Source organism: Catharus ustulatus, chromosome 18 (genome assembly GCF_009819885.2).
Source record: "Catharus ustulatus isolate bCatUst1 chromosome 18, bCatUst1.pri.v2, whole genome shotgun sequence".
NCBI classification, from domain to species: Eukaryota; Metazoa; Chordata; class Aves; order Passeriformes; family Turdidae; genus Catharus; species Catharus ustulatus.
The window spans coordinates 10,348,477-10,370,813 of NC_046238.1; the positions used below are offsets into that span (position 1 = coordinate 10,348,477).

Below are 22,337 nucleotides of genomic sequence, written 5' to 3' on the forward strand. Positions count from 1 at the left end.
CCAGCCAGGGACACGCAGCGAGACGCACTTGTGACGTGCGAGGCGGGGGGCGGTGGCCGGGCCCGTCTGCCACCCCCGTGCTCGGCTGCCTGCCCGGACGTGATCCCGGGTCCCCTCTGCATCCCCCGCGGGCCCCTCCCCACCTTTCCTCCTCTGCTCGCCATCCACAGTGAGCTCCCGAGCCTGCTGGGGGACAGGTAAATATTTTATATCCTGCGTGAAAAGAGCTCCTTGTGAGCACATCAGTGAGCCCAGGCAGGGTGACCCCACCAGGGCTTGGCACAGAGCATCTCCAGGGACTGCAGCTCGGGACAAGGCACCAGAAAAATTATTGTCTGCATGAGCCACCGAGCCTCCAGACTGTGCACAGCTCATCTTCCACCCTCAGAGGCTCGTGGTGCCCGGATGGAGCAGCAGATGGTGCCCCAGGAGACATCACAGAGCCACACCTCAGTCCCACCACCACCCCCTTCCCCTGGGCAGCACACCTGCAGGGTGAGTGTCCAGAGGACGCTCTTGGACAAATACACAAAGGTGTAAAGCCCCTGGTAGTCAGCCACACACTATTCTTCCCTGCACTTCAGCTGAGCCCTGCTCATAGCCCAAGCTTTCTCCTCCAACAAGCAGTCCAAAAGTTCATGCAAGGCTTCTGTCTTGAGACAGCAGCATCACTAATCTGTGAATGTCTGAAAGCCAGAATCCAACATGAAACAAGCTGAATTTGTCCTGGAGTAAGCAGATAAAATTCTGAATGAGTTCTTTCCTCCCCTCTTGCCCTGCACTAAAAATTTTGAGTGGCTGTTGTGTTTACGTCCAGGTTGTTTATTGGAATTGTTTTATTATGCAGTAGCTCAGAGGTAGGAACACATGGGCAGAAGAAATTTTCAAAATATTTCTGCTTATTCACACTTGCTGTAAACACTTCCTCCAGGAGATTCTAGAAAGTAGGACACAGAAGGTGTTTGTATGCAGCCACTGCATTACTAGCTAGAACCAAACAGAATTGAAAGCTTTGCAAATAGCTACATAAAAAAAACCAATTAGAAGCATTTTGATCTTTAAAAGCCCATTCTGGGTTGTAAAGTTTGGACACCTTATAATGAAAGTCTTCAGATTCCTTCTTTTTCAAGCAAGCCTGCTTTTTCTAAATGCAATTTAGTAGACAATAGCTCAAGAGGGAAGTCTCTTCTACACCGAGAGGGTTTGCCAGCTGCACTGGGTGCTCTGATTACCCATGAAATCAGAGGCCTCTTGCAAACAGCCTAGAGCTTAACCAGCATTTTGTTTAGAATGGCATTTAGCAGAACCCAGTTTATTTTGAACAGAGAGACAGGATCAGCAAGACACTCTTGTTCATTTCTGGTGGCCACAATGCAATACAGAGCTGGCTCGTGCTTGGCAGCAGCACCACAGGAATGGGAAATGCCACCCCAGACAGGGACACAACAGTATCCAGAGGCAAGGGTACAACAGGAAAACAACTGACAGATGAGGACATTAGTCAAGGGACCTGCATGTCTGAGCAACTGGAGTAAAAGGCTGCTCATAAGCAGCCCAAGAAAGGATTTACTTTGGAGGAGATACAGGCTGGCCTCACAATCTCAGTAGTTATCCTTCTGCAGAGGCTCAGTTCTGTAGATACCAAGACCTGCAACAGATTTCCATCAAGGATGGGATCACTGTCAGTGTCTGAGGGGGGGACTGCTGAGGTCAGAAGTGTTGGGAACAATTCCATTAACTGTTCTCACCCTCTCCTAACTGTTCTTCCCTGGAAGGTTCTATTGTTGACTCATGGAAAGAACATTTTTAAAGGAAGGACTGCTTGGATAGTTTTAGCTGGGTTATGACTCTACCAAGATTAGCACAATAATGCAGATGTGTCATACATATAGAGCTTTCACAGAACAGTTACAAGATCTGCAGATGTTTGTGTAACTAAAGCATCCAGCTCATTGGATTTGCCCTTTACATGGAATCCTTCAGTTCCTTTGCACTTCAGTGTACTAAGATAACAAAATTTAACCTTGTGATTGCTTTGTTCTCTACATCCTTTAAAAGTCTGCTCCTAAATCCACTTCCAGATTTGGCACAGTTTTGTAGTGACGGGGGTGCTCTTAGAAAGCTGTTCTGTTTGGCAACTATTGAGCCTGAGCTGTTCCTGGTTACTTGTTGAACAAAGCACCATTGTACTTGGCTATCTACAAGCTCAGATCCAGGAAAATGGAAGTCTTCTACAATTCAGGTGTAGACCAGCAGATCTGTCACTCACACCAGGACCATTAGACAGGTACAAACCTTAAGACTTGCTGGAGGGAAGGGTCTATATTTATAGAAGAGCTCCATAGTCCCAAATACTTTTGCAGGTGAAGTATTTCAGGACAAAAACAGCCACAAATTTCAAGAGAAGGGCACCTTTTGGGGAAGTACCTAAAGACCTCTCCCTTGTTTCTTTACTTGGTTAGCAAGGATTGGCATAGATTTTATTGGAACACCAGGAAACTGAGGCACTGACAGACTAGGCAGTAATTGTCAGTGTGAACCAATAAACAAGACCCTACTGAATGAAAAATCTCCACTCAGGCAGAGTACACAAGAGTTTGAGCTTTTCTCTTGATCTTGTAGAATGGGAATGAATTGGGGTGGGGCTTTTTGCTTGTTTTTAAGGTTTGGAATAGGAATTTAGTGCTCTGTGTCCCACACTGACAGCATGACAGGGTAAAGCTCATGCTTAGACATTACTCTTTGACTGAGTATAAGCTTTTTTTCCCCATGTTCCTTACATAAACAGCAATATATATAAATTGCAGGATAAGAATTTGACTGATGCTAAAAAAAACAAACCAGCTGTAAGTTTGGCTGAGTAGAGGAGATGACCCAGAGACTCTACAAGGTCTCCATCAAAGGAAACTTTTGGGAAGTGGCCAAGTGCACACCAGTCAGGGAGGGCTGGCCAATTTTTGCACTGATACAAGAAGAACTAGGCAAAGTTAAGTCTGAAAGAAACCTTCTGAGGTTTCTCTTTTATGCAGGCAAGAGTTTGACTAACATCAGGTCGTGTCTTCCTGCTGTTTATGAATACTAAAGAATGAGGCAGAGAAGCCTGAGGGAATACTCACAGGAAATGAGTGATCTCAAAGGCTTTGGAACTGACTTGCATTTACCTCTACATGGACATAAAGTAATGAAAGGGTGAAAAATGTAAAACAGGACATTATTCAAAGAGCTTGAAGAGACTCATATTTTGTGGGAGTCATATTTTTCAACAGATTTATGTTTAGAAGCCAAATGAGAAAGCCTGGAATGACTGTGTTTGTTCAAAAGAGATCATTGGTAGAATGTAACAGTGTGATATTTGTCTAAATAACATCTATTGATCCGCTATGAAGTTGCACAGGGATTTGCCAACTGAAATTATTCCTGTAGGTTTGCCTCTATTCCAGAGAGATTTATTTCCCTAGGCTTTACTAGATGTTGTACTTCACCTTGTGCTCAAATTCTCCCTAAATGTTGTGCTGCTTAGCCTTTATTTCCTTCTCCACCTTAGCACAAGGGACCAGACTCTTAGTGAAGTCTAACTCATAAATATTTAAAGCTTTAAGGGGTCCAGACAAATGCTTATGAAATTGATGATTTCATTAATGCCACCTTTTCCTGGGGCCTTCCTGTGCCTGAGGCACTGCTGCCATGGCACAGCCCCTCACCCTGCAGAGCTGCAGACAAGGAGGGGTCTCCTAGGCTTGGGCTGCTTTATCAGCAGAAGCTGCTGTAAACCAGTTCAGGCATTATCCAATCCAGCAGCTCAGTTAATCTCTGCTTACCCAGATTAACTCTGGCATCACGAGACACAGCCCATCAGCTGCAGGCTGGCTCTCAGCATCTCCCGCCTTTCAAAGGAGTTATTTGCATCAGGCATTCAAAACTTGGGAAATTCCTTCTGTCTTCCCATCCTGCTTAATCCTCCATCAAGAGACAGTATCAGAGACTAAGAAGGTCAAACTGGGGGAGAGGGAAGGAGACAGGCAGCTTTCTCCCTCATTGCACGTCTCTGCCTCACCTCAGCCCTGGAAGGGAAGATTTGCCCAGTGTGGGACAGCTCCAGATCACACAACTTTGGTGCTCCTGGTCCCAGACATGGGCCTCCTCCAACAATCTCTGAGCCTTTTCATGGCCAGGGAACACCCTGCCAAGAAAATGCTTTGCTGTGTGAAACCAACAGTGCAGAAGAATTTCCAAGCCTGAACTTGTTCAAATTACTTCTTTTAATCTCCCTAAGCAGAGCTATGAGCCACCCCAGGTAAGAGAAAGTGGCATAATTGACCAAAATGTCTAGACCCACATACCAAGTAGGCCATGCTGCTAACCCTGCCCACAGCTCAGTGAATGTGACACAAGGACCAAGAGCCAGGTGTCTGTGGTGCAGCTGGGCTCATCCTGCAGGGTGGAGGAATGACCTGGCTGTCTGCAAAGCCATTAAAGCACACACACCTCCATGTCTGTGAGTACCTGTACACCAGCACCTGCACTCTTCCCTCCCCTCACGCCACTTGGCATCCCAGACATGAGGCACCTGTGAGTATTTCAAGCATGTGGAGTGGACAGTTTTCATTAAGCCTCTGTCAGACTGAAATGGCTTCTTGACACTATTTATCCTTGGGTATGCTCTGCTGATGCCACTGAGTGCAGGTGGTTGGACAGGAAACACAACACTGCAAAAGCTTTGTCTGCCCCTCCCATGGTGCCTTGGAGCAACTTCCTAGAACAGAGGCTGGACAAGATGAAGAGAATAAGAGTAGGTATTTATTAAAGGCCTTCAGTAGATACACCTTGGGCAGTCAGAAGCCTCTCAGAGGCTACACCCAAGATGGATGATGGTCATGAGTTTTTCAGACAATTATAAGTTTGGTCCATTTACATATCAGGGGTTAATCTTCCAATTACAGCTTCAGATAATGAAGTCATTCCCCTAGTTTGCTCCCCCTCAATTCACTTCTGTTTATACTTTTCAGGGCCTGAGGCTATAGGTGTCCTTGAGTTTTAGGCCTAGAGGAATGGTTTTGTCTGACCAAAATTTGAAGACAGGAGTTAACACTTTATATGGAGCTTAGAGTTATGCACTAATGCAGTACAGGATTTCAAAAATATAAAAGCTAAAATCTTAAGGCATCACCCACAGCACTGGATGAGGCCACCACAGGATAAAAGGAAAAACCAAAGCCAAGCTGCTTCTGCTTTAATTTCACGGGGACATTTTTTGCATGTGTACCAGTCCTCCATATTCATCACAGAAGAGGTAGTACTTCAAAGGCACTCAAATAATCACTTCTGGTGCATTCCACCAGCATCGTTAGGCAAATGTCCATAAATACCCTTCTCACATATCTTGTTTCACTCAGATTATCCTTGTCTCCTTGGCAACTGTCAGATGATGTATAATGCTAGCAGGGATTAGCCCCAATGAGCTTTATAACCCTTGTGTAAATTCTGACTCTGTAAAGGGACCTGGCCAAAACACTCCTTTCCTGGTAATGTTTAATTGTTGCCATAAACAATATTAAATCTTGAACCCTTTCAGCAAATCTGAGTAAGGGTGAAAATCAATAGAAAGCTTTTTAACTGGTAGTATTTGTCTTGTCCTCCAAATAAATAACTTTGAGACATGGATATACTTGGTGTTTCACAGCTTGACATGTAAAGCTGTATTTTGATTCAGTACTTGAGAGAAGGTTTGTGCTGCAAACTTGGCTCTAATATCTTTATCTCTTTGTCCCTTGGTGTCAATGGGATCACACTGGGAAATTCCAAATCCCTGCAAGAGCTTAACAAAATTATGCTACACCATAACCTATTAATTTCTGAAAACTATCTGGGGTTCAGGTCATCACTTGGTGTGCACACTCTGTCTGACATGGGTTGTACTGAGACTTTCTGCCTCTGAGCAAGCAGCTCTGGGTTCCACCCTGGTGCCACTGCTCAGGCAGACATGAGCAAAGCATCAAGTCAAGGAGCTTCAACACATGCTCCACTTGCACGAAAGTTGTCCCTACTCCACATGATATGTGGGTCTGCTGAAGAAGTTTGTTGTCTCATGTGGCATCCTGGGCACCCAAAGCCAGCTTTTGCCGTGTTGTGGGGCACTGACATAAGACCTCTCTTCTCACAGGAGATACAGAGAGTGCCAGTGCATGGAGCTGAGCAGCCCTGCATTACATACAAGTGTTAAGAGCTGATTACCTAAGTGATAAAAGCCTACCTGTGCTGCACTAGGGACACAGTTAAACCCTTTGTTCCTTTTTCAGTCCCCTCAGTTCTTTATAATTTTCCAAACTGCAAATATCTGCTCTAATTCAACAGAACAACAAAAATATACCTTTAAGCAGAGCCAAGGAAAGGAGGCTGAAATCAGCACCAGCCTCAGGAACAAAACCAAATCCAGACATACTACAGCAGAAATAATAGTATTTCTGTAATTAAGCAAACAAATCTCTGGCACAGCATTGTGTCTAAAAATGAATTCAACAATGTGCCATGGCTGATATCTCTTAGATTAATCAACTAGAGAGAGCTGAGAGGGGAGGGGAAACGTTCCAGGAGGTAGGTCACCAAACAGCCAAGCCAAGGGGTGATGGGGAAATCAGTGTAGGCAGGGCAGTGGCAGGCAGAAGAAAACCCAAGTCCTGGCACAAGCTGGTTACCAGTGATGCAATTTGATTCTTTTGCATGCTTGTGTGGATCTGTTTGCTCCTCAGCCATCTGCCAGCTCCAGCACACACCTCACCACATGCAAGACTTGCAAGGAGGGGAAAAAGGGATCAGTGGCTTAAGGCAGGTGATTTTTAGCACAGATAGGATAAAAGCCCTCCTAACTCACTCACATGTCTGTGTACTGGCAGAAGCTCTAAGCAGCACCATTTTAGACACTCCAGCACTCAGCAGGTGCTCAGGAGATTTAGTGCAGCTACCACTGACTTGTGCACACAGAGAAATTCAGCTACAGCAGCAGGAGTAATAAAAACTGCTGAGAGCTGAATACCACAGTCTCCTCTGTCGCTGGTCACATTACTCTTGATTTCAGGCAGCAAGAGGAAGAGCAAGTTAATCATTTATGTGCAGCAAAGCTAGAGAAGATCCCAGTTTAAAATCCTACAGAAGCAGCAGAAGAAATGGAGTAGATCAGCCCACAACCAAGTGCAGGAGAATCCACACACACTCAGGCAAGGCAGCCCTCTCTGCTGAAGATAAATGAACATACCTGGAAAGCAATGAATGTTGCCACAGGTAAAATATGAGCATGCTCAAACAGGGCTTTGAAAATGAAGCACATTCCTAACAGTAACTTGTCAGGGAGTATTTGAAGCTGAAGAACAGCCACTGCCATGCCACTTTTGTTGTGTTTCTCTTGTTGCACTTCACAGCTGGTCCCCTGTTCCTTTCTTTGGCCCTAGGTCAGGCTAAAAAGGCACATGCACAGGGTACATGTCATTGGTACTGACTCCTGCTTAAAAGCACCAGAGCCAAAAGTGACAGTATTTTCCCTAAAGGGCAGCTGTAGGTCTTTACAAACTCTGCCCCTCCAAGATAAATCACTGAGGATGAACAGGGAGCTTTGGTGAAGGAGGGAAGCATGCTTCTTACCAGCCAAAGCCTCAGCTGTGAAACCTTCACAGAGAAAAGAGATCTTTCCTTGGCATCAGACACAGGACAGGCTGCTAATTTTGTTTGTGCAGTTTCCCAGTCTAAGACCTTGAGCAGTGCTTACAGGTGCTGGTGTGCAGGCAGCCCCACCCCTGGGCTGTGGGTCAGTCCCAGACCTGCCTGGCACCTGCTCCAGCTCAGCCCAGGCTTGCTGGGAGATGGCTGTGTGTGCATGGAGTCAGCTGTCAGAAAGCAGCAGCCTCCGTGCCAAAAAACCACAGCTTGAGTGACTCTTATCCCTCTAAGCAGCATCTTAGACAGTGGGGGAAAGGACTTTCAGCTGAATGACACCTGACCTGGACCTGCAAAATCTTGGCTACAGGTACAAGTCTGAGTCTACCACACTTGTGCCAAACTGGCTGCCCACAGCCCAGCTTTTGTAACCCTTTCAGTGGACTCTCTCCCAGGCAGTTACTCTAACAGAGCTGCTGGGATGTTGCTACAGCAGGTTTTTCTTCCTCTGATAACACTGTGCTTCTTTCCATCAGAAGAATAGCTGCATTCATGAAGGGTTTGTGAGGCATCTTCCCCTATACAGGACCATCCATACTGTCCCTTGATATTCAGATACACTAAAGCCTGAAACTCATACAGAGAGGGGCTCTTTCCAGTCCCTGATAATGGCTCCCCTGCATGTTATGATTTGGCAATACAGTAAATTTCTTAGGCCATTGCATGGCATGTGCTGCACCCACTTCATTTTTCAGCTACATTTCCTTTCCACATCTGCTTGCTTTGTTTTTTATTTCCAAGCACATCTTTTTGTGGGACTTAAAGTATCAAAATGCCAGCAAGTTTGCTAAAAGTTATTATTTCAATAAAATCCATGCAAGAGCTTTTTAAAAGCAAGACTGTAGGAGAAAAAGCTGCAAGGAGAGATCCATATTTCCAGACCCTCCTCCCATCCAGACACTGGCCACAGCTACAGCCATGCAGTCTCTCCAGAGGAGCACCTCACCTGCCAGGCTGGCACATGCATAAGATCTGGCTACTTGCAGAAGTACTCAGAAGCTTCCCAAAAGCTGGGTTACAGGTGTTGTTTGGAAAATTTATTTTCAGCTTTGAATACACCTGCTGTGAATTTAGGCTCTGGCTCACACTAGAAATTACTGTTGCATATTTGCCCCTGTGTATAGTTGGGGAGGTGCAGACTGCTCTGAAGGCCAAGCCCTGCCCTGGGGATCTGGGAATTAAAGACCTAATCCCCTCAGTGTTTACATCTGTGCGCTGCACACAAGCTAAACGTGCTGTGTTCCAGCATCTGCTGCACCTGCGTCCACAGGCTCAACCTGGGTGGAAACAGAGCAAAGCTGGGCTAAAAGGAGACAGAATTCCTGTACTTATTACCCATGTTAATGCACTAAGTATAGATTCAGCTTCAGCAGATCAAAGTGCTTAGATGTTATTACTAACACATTGTAATTATCTTTTGTCAGCAATCACCAAGAGCAAGGTCTGCCTCGTGCTCAAAGTCTGCTCCAAAGACCTTATGCTCTAAACAGATCTTTTCATGCTGCCAAGAGGGAGAACAATTCAGATATAGCTGGAGGCTGCCAAAGTGCAGAAAGAATCACTGCTAAGTTAAATGCTATCTCTCTAGAAGCTTTTTGACTGCAGGTATTCCACACAGTTCTTTTGTGTTTAGAAGGACAGATCAAATACTAGCTGACCAAGAAGTATTTTCAAGTAAAATGTTATCTAACTGCTCCAGAACAATTCTTTAAGAGCATAGATTTTACCTTATTATTTAAGTGTTGGAATGTGACATGCTGCCATATGAGTTTCTTGGTTTGGGTTTTTTCCAAAACTTTGTGATGGACTTGCTCATTTTTATGGCATTCACTTTCCATTTATGACCCTACTGCACCTATCTGTGGTTAAAACATTTAGTGAAGAGGAAAGTTTAATGGAATAGTTTGAAGCTGTAGCTTTTATCCTGGCCAACATTCACTATAGGGTTCGGCTTTCCTTATTTTTCCACAAAAAGCAGCTACAAGTTCTACTGTATTGGCTATGAGAAATCAGCTTTCTGCACAAAACACTTTCACATCTTGCTTTAGTCAAGCCAAGCTCCAAAAGCCACTTCTTAGCTGATCTTCCTCTCACTTTTGAAATAAATTTATGAAGCTTTAGAGGAAATGAACAAACACACATGAGCACCGTTTTTAAGAGACAGCCTGATAGAAATGATTTGGAATCAAACTTTGCAGGGATTTAAAAGCTAATAAAACATCTGCCGGTCAATCTACCATAAAATTTAAATATACATTTGAGAAAATGTTTTCTCTCTTCCTGTCTGAAGGTTTCATGGGAGAGTTTAGTATATTTTAAACCAACTGCTTGAATTTTGTCCCACCTTTTTGGCACTCACTCATTTCATGTATATGGGAACAGACACCATTATTTTCATGCATTCAGACATGTTTGTAACTGCAGGTTTGAGCATCAAGTCTACACATAGTGGGAAATTTTTGGCTTGTGTTTACTACTAATAAATCCTAAAACAGTATATTGTGAGCTTAGTAGGGTGTAGACATGAAGATTTCAAGAGCAGACAGACCAGCTAGTCTTCCATCATGTATTAGATATCCCCAACAGAACTCAGTTAATTTGCCTTGAAATAAAGGGGAGAGAGTGCTTAAAGCCAGAGCAAGAGACTGTAAGAAGCTTAATTATTGTCTCTTTCTTCCAGGCACAACCATTTGAGTTTGAACACCTCCAGGTTTAAGATCTTAAGACTAAAATGATCTCATAAAAAAATAAATTCAAGAATGGAGATTGGCTGTCCTGACTTCAGGCTATCATGGAAAGACAGCAAAGCCTCTCAGAGCAGAAGGGAATGTTAAATTTCTTTGTCCCCACCATTGTAACCTTTCTCTTAATTTTTCAAAAGGTTTTAATGACTGGGTTAAGTATTCATGTTTCCAGTTCAGTTATTTCCAAACTAGTCAGGCATTTTGTATTTCATTATCCTCTCATCTGACCCACACTTTTGGCTCACTAGAGAGTTTCTGGAAGAAATATTTTTCAGCTTTTAGCTCATGTAGCAAAGACAGACTGAGCACCAGCAAATCTGAATTAAAAACCCACATCAAAGATAATGGCCAAAGTGGTCTATCAAAATAAAATATGCCTTTTTCAGGGGAAAAAAACCCCACCTTATTAGTGAAAATTATACATTAGAAATGCATTGGAAGTTATCCTAGGAGAGCAGACCACAGAGCTTACTGATGCAAAACATGAACTGTCCAGCTTCCAAACTGTACCATTCCCTCTGCTAATCCAGTACAAAACTTCATTCCTCTTGTGCTCTTGCATGGGCACAAGGGGAATGACAAACTTTTTAACCTGAAAGTCTCAGATCTCCTTGCAACAAGGGCCAGGCTGTGCTGCCCTGAATTAGTGTGGTGGCTCCTCTCAGCTCCACCAGGGCTGATTATTGCAGCCTTTCTGCTTCCATGTGCAAATAGGTAACAAATGCTTCACTCCAGGTGATGTGCAGCATCCCCACAGAGCTAGACAAACCTGCTGGTGTTACATGGTATTACCCTGATCCTCTCACCATCCAGGAGCCAAACAGCTACCAACAAGCCCAGCTCTCTGTGCAGAGCCCCACAGACACAGTGCAGAGCTGTCTCATCACCCACACTTCTTCTGCAAAGAAGGATTTGCACACAGAGCAAGAGCCACTTCGTGCACTACTTAGCATGGTGTGTCCTCCAGGCACACTTTGTCCTCTGAATTATCTCCAGTGCTAATTTATTGCAGCATTCAAAGCATCGTGCCTCCTGCAGTCCCTCCCACAGGAAGCTGGCTGACTCATTTTTCCACACACTCTATTTTCCTCTCCACAAGAGCCAAATGTTTAGGTCAAGAATAAACCAAAAAAAAAAAAAAAAAAGAAAATGAAAAAAAAAAGGGAGGCTCATGTTTAAGCACCTCCTAGAACAGCCCACAGCCACTTGTGAAGCTCTTTCTTTCATTCAAACAATGGACCCAGAGGTGTTAGACCCAGGTAGAGTTACCCCCACATGGCACCCAACTGCCCTTGCTTCTGTTTTAAACAGCAGCTCCTAATCCTGTAAATTGATTTAGCCATAATGATTTGTGGCCTCAATAAGACAGTTATCTGAACACTTGCTAAAAGACAAGATGAAGGCCACCGTTTTGCATTCATCCCCTGAAGCTCTTTCCCAAAGAATTCAGATGCTTGCCTTGCACACTGGTTTTGAAATATCACCTAACCTTACAGGGAGGGAAAGGAAGAACAACTACATTGCCAGTAAAACCTCATCTACTTTTTCACAGTTTGCTTAGTGATGCAGCAAAAGTCCACTCTCTTTAGTAAAAGGACTTTTCAAGGACACTTAAAAAAAAAAGCAGCAGTAGCTTTTCACCATCTCTACCCACACTTACAGTCCTCCAATCACTAGAAACATAGGAAATAACCAGAGTCAGACAATGCAAACACTTTTCTTACCAAAAAACAGGAGATCCAGCTTCAGCCTGATCTGAGAAGAGTCAAGGTTTGTAGATGTTTCCACCAAGGCACTAAATATCTCCATTCTTAACTCCACCTCGAGAAGCAGGTGCCAGACCACCCCATCCCAAAATATAGCGCTCCAGGTACTCCATGCTCTCTCTTTCAGCCAGCTGGGCCTCTGCCTCTCAGGTGTGGGGCATCAGAGTTGATTGGCATTAACCCATTGCCACCCACTGCACAACTAGGCTTTGTTGAGAGGAAACACATTCTTGGGGTTTTTTTATGGTAAAACTCAGGTAAACAGGAGTGAGGTCTAAGGACACACTATGCATTTCTCATTTTCATGCAAGCAATAAAAGCTTGTGTTTTTGTATTTCCAAAATGTCAAAACTGTGGAAATAGTGCAGAGCTTAGCATAAGCTGGCACTGCTGCCCTTTGTCTCACAGAATCCTCTCAGAACAGGTTAAATGCTGCAGCCTTGAGGCTTTTCCCATCACTAATATATCCCCAGCCTGATGCTTATAAAAGAGTCATAATAGTGCCTTTCCTTCATTACTCAGTCTCCTTGCTTTGGCAACCCTTGGATCAAGATCTCTGATTTCCTTTTTTCTTGGTAGATCTATTTTGTGCAAAAATAACTTTCTTTTGTTTACTCTTTTGTCCCCCTGCCCTGCTGTCAGTGTAGTGCCCCCCACCCAATGGCACTGGCCTGTGGCAGCCTGTTCCCTGCCAAAGGGAAAGTTCATCAGCCTTAAACCCCACAGCTAGGCAGCAGCAGAGTGAAGGATGTGAGGAGGAGGAAGATTCAGCTCCACTCCATCATTTGGCAGGGATGGGGGCAGTGCTGGCTCTCACCAGCACTTCCCAGCTCCAGTGTCCTGTGCTGCACTGGGGAGAAGCAGGAAGAGGTCTCTGGAGAAAGCCCAGCCAAATCCCCTCCTACTTCTCGTTCAACCACGAGGCTGTTTCACACACATTTACCTCAGCTGTTGCTGGCAGAAGGTGTTTTATCCTTTCCTGAGTGCATTTTTCCAGAGGTGGTGAATGACAGGCTCAGCCCCGCCCTGCACAGGGGCTGGGGTGGAACTCACCATGTCCATCCTGGGGCAGCCCCAGAGGTCTCTCAGCCCCCCAGTAGTGCCTGGGCACCTCCAGCAAATAAATTCCACCCTTTGCCCCAGAAAAATGCTAATTTCATAATGGTCATTTCAATATTCACTTTCCACACACCCTTCACAGCTCCACTGATGCCATCAACCCCATAAAAACCTTCTCACCCCACAAGGGAAGCAGCACCATCACAGGGCAATATCTACCCTCAGCAGAGTTCCATCCTCTCCCTCACCTCACCACAAAAAATTCCCCATTGCTACTCCAGTCCCAGGCAATGGCCAGGCTGAACTTTGCTGGTCACTGTTTTAACTTCAAATTCCCCTAATAGTGTGTAATCTCCCTGTCCTTGTCTCAACCAGGAGCTTTTAAATCTTATTTTCTCCCCCATTGTTGAGAAGAGGGGGTGAGAGCAGCTGGGTGGGCATCTGGCCAGCCCACCAGGGTGCCACTGCTCTTCTCCACAGAGAATTCCAGAGGGAATCCCTCTGGGCACATAAATCAGTGAATACAAGCTGAAGGCCTCAAGAGGTGGTGAATGCAAGCACTTCTATTATATAAGAACCTTACTGGATAAGCTAATGTTTCAAATAACAATTTGAAGTTTCCATGCATTAAAAGCTTTGCTAAAAATCTCTCAAAGATTCCCAAACTGATCAACCTCCAGGTGTGCAAAATATTGATGGTGGCTTATGGTGCCAATGTTCAAAGGGCTGGGAAACAGCCAATTTATTGACATGGATCAAGTATCCCAGAAAACCAGGTTTCTTCCAGTGGCAAGACAGCGATCCCAGTCCTCTGGAACTTCCCTCAGAAGCCAGATTAACAATTTTTTTGTAAATTATTAATCTAAAGCAATTTGTTGTTGTTGTTGTTTCGTCCTCTGGTTATATTTCAGTAGCCAAATATATTTTCCTTCCAGAGAAGAGCTGGGGATCCAGGAACCTGCAGCCAGGGGAAGCAGCAATTAGTGGTTTGAAGTGTTAATGGGACCACAGTGGGAATGGGAAGTCCCTTGAACTCAGCTATTAGCAAATTAATAAAAGGGGTAACATGCTCTCCTGAGTGTTACAAATTTAGCATTAATTAGGACTTCTCTTTCTTAGCTATTTTAGGCAAGAAAATCTTCAATATCCTTTGTTAAGTCTTAATCATCTTGTTTGTAGAAGTAAATCATATGGAAACATTGGTTTCTTCACCCACTACAGTCTATTTTTCTATTCTCCTTTTCTTTCTGACACGACTTACAGCTAGATATTTTGTATACAGTTAGCTTTATTTATCAAATCTTACCCCAGAAGACGATTTTCTTTGAATAAGACTGACCTAGTGGCCATGAATTTGTCACAGTCCATCCCTAACTTCTCAGGAACATCAGTGGTCCAATTTATTTGTATTTGTTTTATGTATTTATTGCTCATATATTCCAGATGTTAAACCTCATGGAGTTCTTGTAACTGGCAAGCATATTTTTCTGCCAAAGATCTACACAGTTTTGTGTATTTTAGCACTTGGGAATTAATCACGAGAGAAACTTAATCAAGTTTGCAATGATGAAAAGCCCTTAATTAGAGCAGAAGCCAAAATGTCCTCCTGCTCTTCCTTTCTCCCTGCACTGCCCAAATCTCATCGAAACCTTGCCTGAAGACCAGAAAACAAATCTCACAGTTGATTGAATATATCTAATTGTGAATTGATGTCTATGCTTTTGCAGATATGTTTCAAATCTTGCCTGGCGGCTGTGTTGGCCAATTTGCCCATACCAAGGAAATTAATTCATTTTTAACTACAGAGCAAAGCTGTGATGTTGAGCAATATATGTCTGTCTTTCTGCAAAGAATATTACTTGTCTCTAGCAAAATCAGTGAATTGCTAAATGATTGACAGAACCACAAAAGATATAGCTTTTAGTATTTAGGAAACACTGATGGAGAAGAGAAAGTCCTACAGGCTGGCTGAGGCAGAAGAAATTCACTTCCATTCAGCAAAGCCATACTGAGCATTAAAGAGAAAATGGAGATGGAAGCTTACATCTTCACTGATGGCACTGAGTAAAAAGAGCATGTTAGAAGTACTCAGTGGTGAGCTGATGTTTAAAGTACACATGTACAGGTGCACATCACCAGCAGTGCTGAGACCTGAAGCGGACACTGACTGAACAGACACCATAAAGCCTGAGAAATACTGGACACTGTCAAGGTGGCTTTCATAAATTAATGCAAGCTGATGTCAAAATCTCTATTTTACAATCAATTAGAAAGGGTAGTTTGGCAGCAGGATTAAAAACCTCTGAAACAAATGTAGCATGAAAAGGAAGATTCCATAACTAGAGCTCAGCTCAGAAGACTGTTTCATATCCCGAAAAACTGGATGAAGACTGTTCCTGGTTAGCCTGTGGAGGGAAACCCAAAATACAGTCATTTCTGTTTACTTCTGCTAAACAGCTGGTCAGAGAGTATTTTCTGCACTGTGTGAGGCTAAAGCAAGTGTTATTTTTACTTTACTGCAAGAGGTAGGATGCAAATGGTGTTCACTGAGGTGACACTGTGACATCCTGTCTGCCTTTAGGGCTCTAAATACTAACTGTTTTCCCTCCATTTGGGTTATAACTGTGGAAATAAGATGTGTGAGCCTGTGAGCTGGGCAGCACGTAGATAAATTCCAGATGATTTAATGCTGGTGAATACAAGTCTTATAGTCCTGCAAGCAGCCTGGTACTGGAGAGGACCTTTGAGGTCAATTCATTTCCCTTCTGTCACAGGCAGCCCTCTGAAGGAAGCTGCATGATAAAGTGACCCAGCTCCATTACAAAGTTAATTTTTTTGCCACCATTTCTAGTACTGTAATGGTGCAGGAAGAGGAATCCTACAGCAGGTCCTTGGAAATGTAGAAATCTTCCTATTGCCAGCTTTAGTATACTCTTATCCGGTTTATTCACATCTTTCTTTTCTGCCAAAATTGTGCTTCTGCTTAAATAGCGCTTCTCCCTTCTGTGTGCTCATCCGTGATGTATTTATAGGGAGTCCTCTCTCAGCATTCACTGCATGAGATAAAACAAGCCATCCTTTTTTTAGACTCCTTTCGTATAACAGACTTTCCACAGGCTGAATCATCCTTGCAGCTCATCCCTTCACCTGCTCCTGTCTGGGCATGGGGAGCAGAACGAGCAAGAGAAGCTATATATTCTCTTACCAGGGATTTTTACAATGCCATTAATACTGCCTTGTTTCCTTACTGCTCTGTTGTGCATTTATACTCTCTGTACGTAGAATTCTTCAAGCATATAAATTATGTTACACAGTGAACCATCAAATAGTGGTGTGTCATCTCCTCTGCTGCCACTTGTGCTTCTTGGGAATGTGGTCAGCATCTTGCAGGCAAAATCCTTCAGTGCTTTTCATCTGGTGCTTTTTCATCCTTGATAGCTCCTGCAGAGTGTTTCAGCATGAAGATGTTTCAGCAGTCATTACAAAAGCAAGTGAATCATTCAAAAAAAGCACAATCCATCCATCTTCTTTAGTGTCACCAATTAATAGCTGCTCAGGATGCTTTGCAACATATAGTTGCTTAAGGGAAGAAAAACAACCAACCCCTTCCTATAGTTCTGTGCTGTCATTATATTTTGTGTATCCTGCCCAAGCAAGGAAGCTTTATTAAATAAATAAGGCAATATGCAAAGGGTTCTGATAGGTGGCTTTAAAGAAGAGTGAAAAAAAATATAAGAAGGGAACTAAAAAACAATCAGTAGACAAGATTATTTATTATTGTAACCCATTTCTCTTTTCAGAAGCCAGTGGTCAGAGCTTGCTTTGGTGGCCACACTTCTGTCTGCTGCTGCCCCTCCAAGCAAACCGTGTTGAGGCATCATTTCCTCCACTTGATGGAGCTGGAACAGCCTTTTACTTCATGCCTCTGATTTGGAGTATTTTGCTGCAGACTGTGCAAAATAAGGGACCATTTTTAAAAGGGAGCTGTGTTACCTTTGTGGGCACTCAGGCTGGGTCTGTGTGCTCATTGCTCCAATCACAAGCTGCTAGGGCAGAGTCATTGCACCCTTTGGTGAAGCTCTGCCTTGAGCACTGCCAGAGCACCCGGAAAAAATCCAGAGCCACATTTGCCAGCCCTAAAGATGCATTCCCCAACCTGCCCACAGCTGCTGACCCAGTGCCTCCCTCCCATCTCACCTCCCCATCTAAAGCACCGTGGCTTTTGCTGGACACACCCCAAGCAGGACAGCAATGCCACCTCTTGAGGGAAATCAGCTCAATTCCAGCCCATGTGGCATAGTTGGAGGTCTGTGCCTAAGTGTAATGGAACCTGATGTAGGCTAATTGAAAAGAAAACCATCTATTTTGCTGTCTGGTTAGGGTTTTGTCATAAAAACCTTATGTTGTCTTACAAGCCTAAACAAGTGTGTTCACATGTAAAAATCAGCCATAAAGCTGCCTGGAGAATAGTTAACGTCTAAGCTGTCATTTGTAAGGGCTGCCTCAAGCCTGGATCCTGCAGGTGGGCATGGCCTCTCTGCTGTCCTCAAACCACCCTGCATAAGTGGGGCATCCCTGCTTCAAAATGGGAAAGAGGGACAAGCCCAGGGATCCTGCTCTGACAGTCATGTGGAGTGGATGTTTCTCCATCTGGCCTTGACAGGAGCTGGGACTCGAGGCAAAGAGTACTTGTTATATGAGAGCTGTGCCAAAGATGTTCAGAGGTTGAGAGAGTGTAAATCTAATAGGAGGGTTTCCTGGTCTTCTCCTCAACCCCAGCTAGGCTACAATTTGTAAGGCAAAGTGAATTTCCTCTAGGACACAGGAGTCATCATGGTTTTTTACAGTGGAAAAAAATTATAGGCTGTGTCCCCTTGGCTGCCCCAAGGGAAAAATCAACATGATTTAAGTGGCAGCTCTCCCCAGTGTTTGTCCAGGATGAGATTTTCACTCACCCACACTCTGCAGAATTCAGAGTTTCTGCTGAAACTGGCCTTGTGCAGAAGTTGTATCTGGGCAGGTCCCCCTGGGCAGGAGATGGCTGCTTTGGATCTGTGGGTAACTCCAGCTGGTGTCTCCTTGCAGGCGTCCGAGGTGGAGCGGCAGCTCTCCCTGCAGGTCCACACCCTCCGGGAGGACTTTCGGGAGAAGAATTCCTCCAGCAGCCAACACATCGTGCGGCTGGAGAGCCTCCAGGCCGAGGTGAGTCACCTGCCTCCCTCCTGCAGAAAGCAGCCAGGGCTCTTGGAGCTTGTGTAATGACCCTCCCTGAGCTGAGCAAACAGTCAGCTGGTGGAGCCAACAGAGGGATGGCAGCACTGGGGCGAAGGACTCCCCCAGCAAGGATTGCTCCTTGGTGTTCTGGCTGGGCTGGCTCGGGGCACCTTTGGCCACAGCATTCCTGCATAATGAACGGGTGAGAAGGATCTTCCAGGAGCCAAACCATAGCTGTGCTCCTGCAGGGCTGCTGCCCAGTGCAGGTTAAACTCTGGTAGGCATGGGTAGGTCTGCAAGGGGTTTTTTCCTCTGTTACTCGTGCTTGCAAAGAAAGCGGCAATCCTCTCCTGCCTCTGAGCCATGCACTTGGGAAAGCAAGGAGCCCCTGCCTGTTTTAACTCAAGTACATCTGCAGGAATGATACAACTTCCTTTTCCCTTCCCTGACAGAGTCACTGGGGATCACCTAGGCAGGAACTAGATGAGTAGATGTCCAGCTCTACTTTCCAACCACTTCTTTTATTTAAAAGCTGTCTGGAAAAGCTTTTTCTAAAATCTCTCGATTTCTTTTCTCCCATTCCCACCTGCTCCTTGCTGGTCCCTCGCCTTTTCTTCCCCTCCCCTTGGTGTGGAGCAGCAGGTCCTTGAAGTAAGTATGGAGGCTTGGAAAGGGTTTGCCTGCACGTACATGGCTGTCACCATGCATGCCTGTCACCATGCATGCCACACCTCCTTTCCTCACCTCCTTCCTGTCTCTTGCTTTCCAAACCCCTTCCCATGTGCCTTTCCCATAGTCCAGGGCTCATGGCAAAACAACATTTTTTATGTTGTATCATTATTTACAGCATGTTCATTACTGGTCTGCCCACCAAGTACGAACTCTTGGTACAATCTCTCCATTACACCTCTTATTTTTCTTTCTTCAACCCACGCAAATCATGATGGTGGTGGGCAGAGAAACCATTAGTCACCTCAGAGCAGCTTTCTGATACCTCCAGCAGCCTTTACTCTGCAGAAATAGCAAGTCCACATACTTGGCTGATACTCCTTTGTGCAGCCAAATCTTTCCAGAAACCTGGAAAGCAGCAAAGAGACAAGGTCCCAAAGAGGCCAAGGAAACAGTGGGAATTTGCTGAATTTGTCTATGCTCCATGAACTAAAAGCAGGCCATAGGGAGTGTTTAGGGTTATACTGGACTGGTGGATGGCTGGCATAGCAGAGCCCAGAGATCCTGTGTGTACTAATATGGGAAAAAGCTCCTTCTTCTTGGTTAAAGAAGTGACCTTGGCTAGTGCTGATTCATCCCTTGCACTGTTTTCAGCTAACTGAGTCACGGAGGGTTTGTTTGGCACACTGTCCCTCGCCTGAAATCACTGCCCTTGACAATTAAAAGAAATGAACCAATTTTAAAGGCAACCGATCACTGGGAGGCTAAAAATAAACATGGCACAGAAAGGAGTCTTCACAAGTGAAAAGACAGACAAATCCCTGGTGAGGACCTGATGAACACACACCAATTAAGAACAGCTATGTGCTGTGGCACAGCCCTGTGGGGAGCAGGATCCCACAGGTTCACCCTGGATCCTGCTGGCTCAACCTGTGATCTCCAGCACCCTACAGGAGAAAAATGCCAGCATTGGGACCACCCAGGACCACCCAGGAAATGTAACCAGTTTTTCCCAGTCTTTCAAATGTTAAGATGTAAGGGGTGGGCAGGGCTGGTCTCCACTTAATACCTTTGAATATTCTTGCCTGCTCCCTGACCTGCCAGTGCACACCCAGCCCCTTTGGAGCTGCCCCTGCAGCCTGTGGAAGGAGTTGTTTCCTTTCAGAGCTTTCCTGGGCGTTAAAACACACACAGAGGTAGTTTTCTCTCATACAGGTACAGAACATCTGTGTACATCCTTCTGCTTTTTGCTGTTTCATTTCTCTCTTTGGAATGTGGTGCCTCTCTTCTCTGGTCCCTGCAAAGTCTGACAGGGCCTCTCTTTGCCCTGCAGATCAAAATGCTGACAGACAGGAAGCGGGAGCTGGAGCATCGCCTCAGTGCCATGATGGAGGAGAACGACCTCCTCCAGGGAACTGTGGAGGAGCTGCAGGATCGAGTCCTCATCCTGGAGAGACAAAGCCATGACAAAGACCTGCAGGTGAGGAGTGAGACAGGGAGGGGTTGGGAAGATGCAGTAAAAGTCATGATTTGGGGTAAAATTTGGCACAAAGAAGAGACTGGAGACAGAACAACTGGAAGAATGGAATGGTTCGTGCAAGAATGGCAGCAAGCAAGGTCCTGGGTGTTCCCCATGAAGACAGGTAACAGGAGTATCAACAAGGCATCTTGTCAGCAAAGAGCAGCTTAGGAGGGAGATTCTGAGCAAGGAAATGGTCAGGGTGCTGGGTAAATGAGGTAAATGCAAAATGAATCAGAGGACTCTGATTGCAGTTCATTTTATTTCATTTTTTAATAGTAGAATTTGCTTTAAAAGGGGCTTCACTGGCCTCTTAGATCCCAATGCTCAGGTTTCCCAACAATCTCCATGGTGTTCACAGCCATGAATCACCAAATGTCATCCCCAAAAACAAGTGTGGCACCTCTGGGGCTTCGGGCAGAGCAAGGTTTTTCCATTTCGCTTCTGTGGGTTACCAAGCACTGCATCCTCAGCTCTGTATTTTTTCCTTTTTTAAATATATATTTGAATATATTTTTAAAAAACATGTAGATAGCACTTTCATTTTGGATTCACTTCCTGCTGTGTTGTTTTCAGCAAATTTCTTTACCTGAGTCCCAACTTCTTCACAGTGTCCTTCATTTTAGTGCTGATTAACCTGCTATTTTACCTTTCTGGATATTCTGGATTCTAAACAGTGTCTAATGACACTTGGAGATTATTAAACTCCAATAAACAGCAATACCAGCCAAGAGTACTTTCCTCCTGGCTGGAAACCCTGTTTTGTGTCACTCATTCCTCCCTCCCAACTCCCTCAAAAACCAAGAGATTGATCCAGTCCATATCACCTCCATTAATATTTTCTGATTCCTTGATTTTCTTCACAAGCTGCACCAAAGCCAGCTGGAGCTCCAGGAGGTGAGGCTGTCCTACCGGCAGCTGCAGGGCAAGGTGGAGGAGCTCAGCGAGGAGAAAAGTCTCCAAAACCTCAACACAACCAGCACATCCCTGCTCTCTGAGATAGAGCAAAGCATGGAGGCAGAGGAGCTGGAGCAAGAACGAGAACAGGTATTTGCCCTCCAGCCTCTGGGAAAGCCCATGGGCCTCTGTTTCCATACGAGAGCAAAAGGGAGTTTAATGCTTTTGATTTGGATTTGGAGCTGAGGCCAGAAAATTGGGATTGGGGTCTTGTGGATGATACAATTCCTCCAAAGCCATCTTCTCCTGGCCCCTGGAACTTGCTATAATAGATAAGGTCTCCTAGGTACCAAGGCTGAGCCAAATTCCTTAAGAATTTGGTCACACTCTAACACCTTGGAAGATAATTGGTTAGAAATGAATTTGTGTAGTTGGTCAATTCACCTTTAGAACTTTTGACTTAGATTGGATGCTGTTCTTTGTATAAACTTTTATTGTCTGTAGTTTGAATCCCCCTTGAACCTATAAATATGGCTGTCTCTCCTTTGTTCTGAGAGATGCTGCTTGACCACCCTTCACATGAAATAAAGATTCTTGTGGAATGCTTCAAGTAAGGCCTCTGGTCTTTCTCTGCTGGCTAATGTAAGCTCCTGAGAGATGCTGATTGATATTAGCACTCTCAGGTCCTGGTAAAACAACTACCAGAGACAAAAGAAAGCTTACAGGGTCTGGCATCAATACCCTTTTGACCATATGAGAGTAAAC

The 22,337-nt window shown here is 44.7% G+C and overlaps 1 protein-coding gene across 1 annotated transcript in view; it reads left to right on the forward strand.

The window, feature by feature from the left end:
• The window catches only part of BICDL1 (BICD family like cargo adaptor 1), a 48,874-nt gene that overhangs the window by 11,589 nt on the left and 14,948 nt on the right, over window positions 1-22,337 (forward strand). The window contains exons 3-6 of the mRNA XM_033075817.1: window positions 18,359-18,475; window positions 19,127-19,138; window positions 20,490-20,636; window positions 21,543-21,722. Coding sequence (XP_032931708.1) covers window positions 18,359-18,475; window positions 19,127-19,138; window positions 20,490-20,636; window positions 21,543-21,722 — 456 coding nt within the window. The remainder of the gene's footprint in view (window positions 1-18,358; window positions 18,476-19,126; window positions 19,139-20,489; window positions 20,637-21,542; window positions 21,723-22,337) is intronic.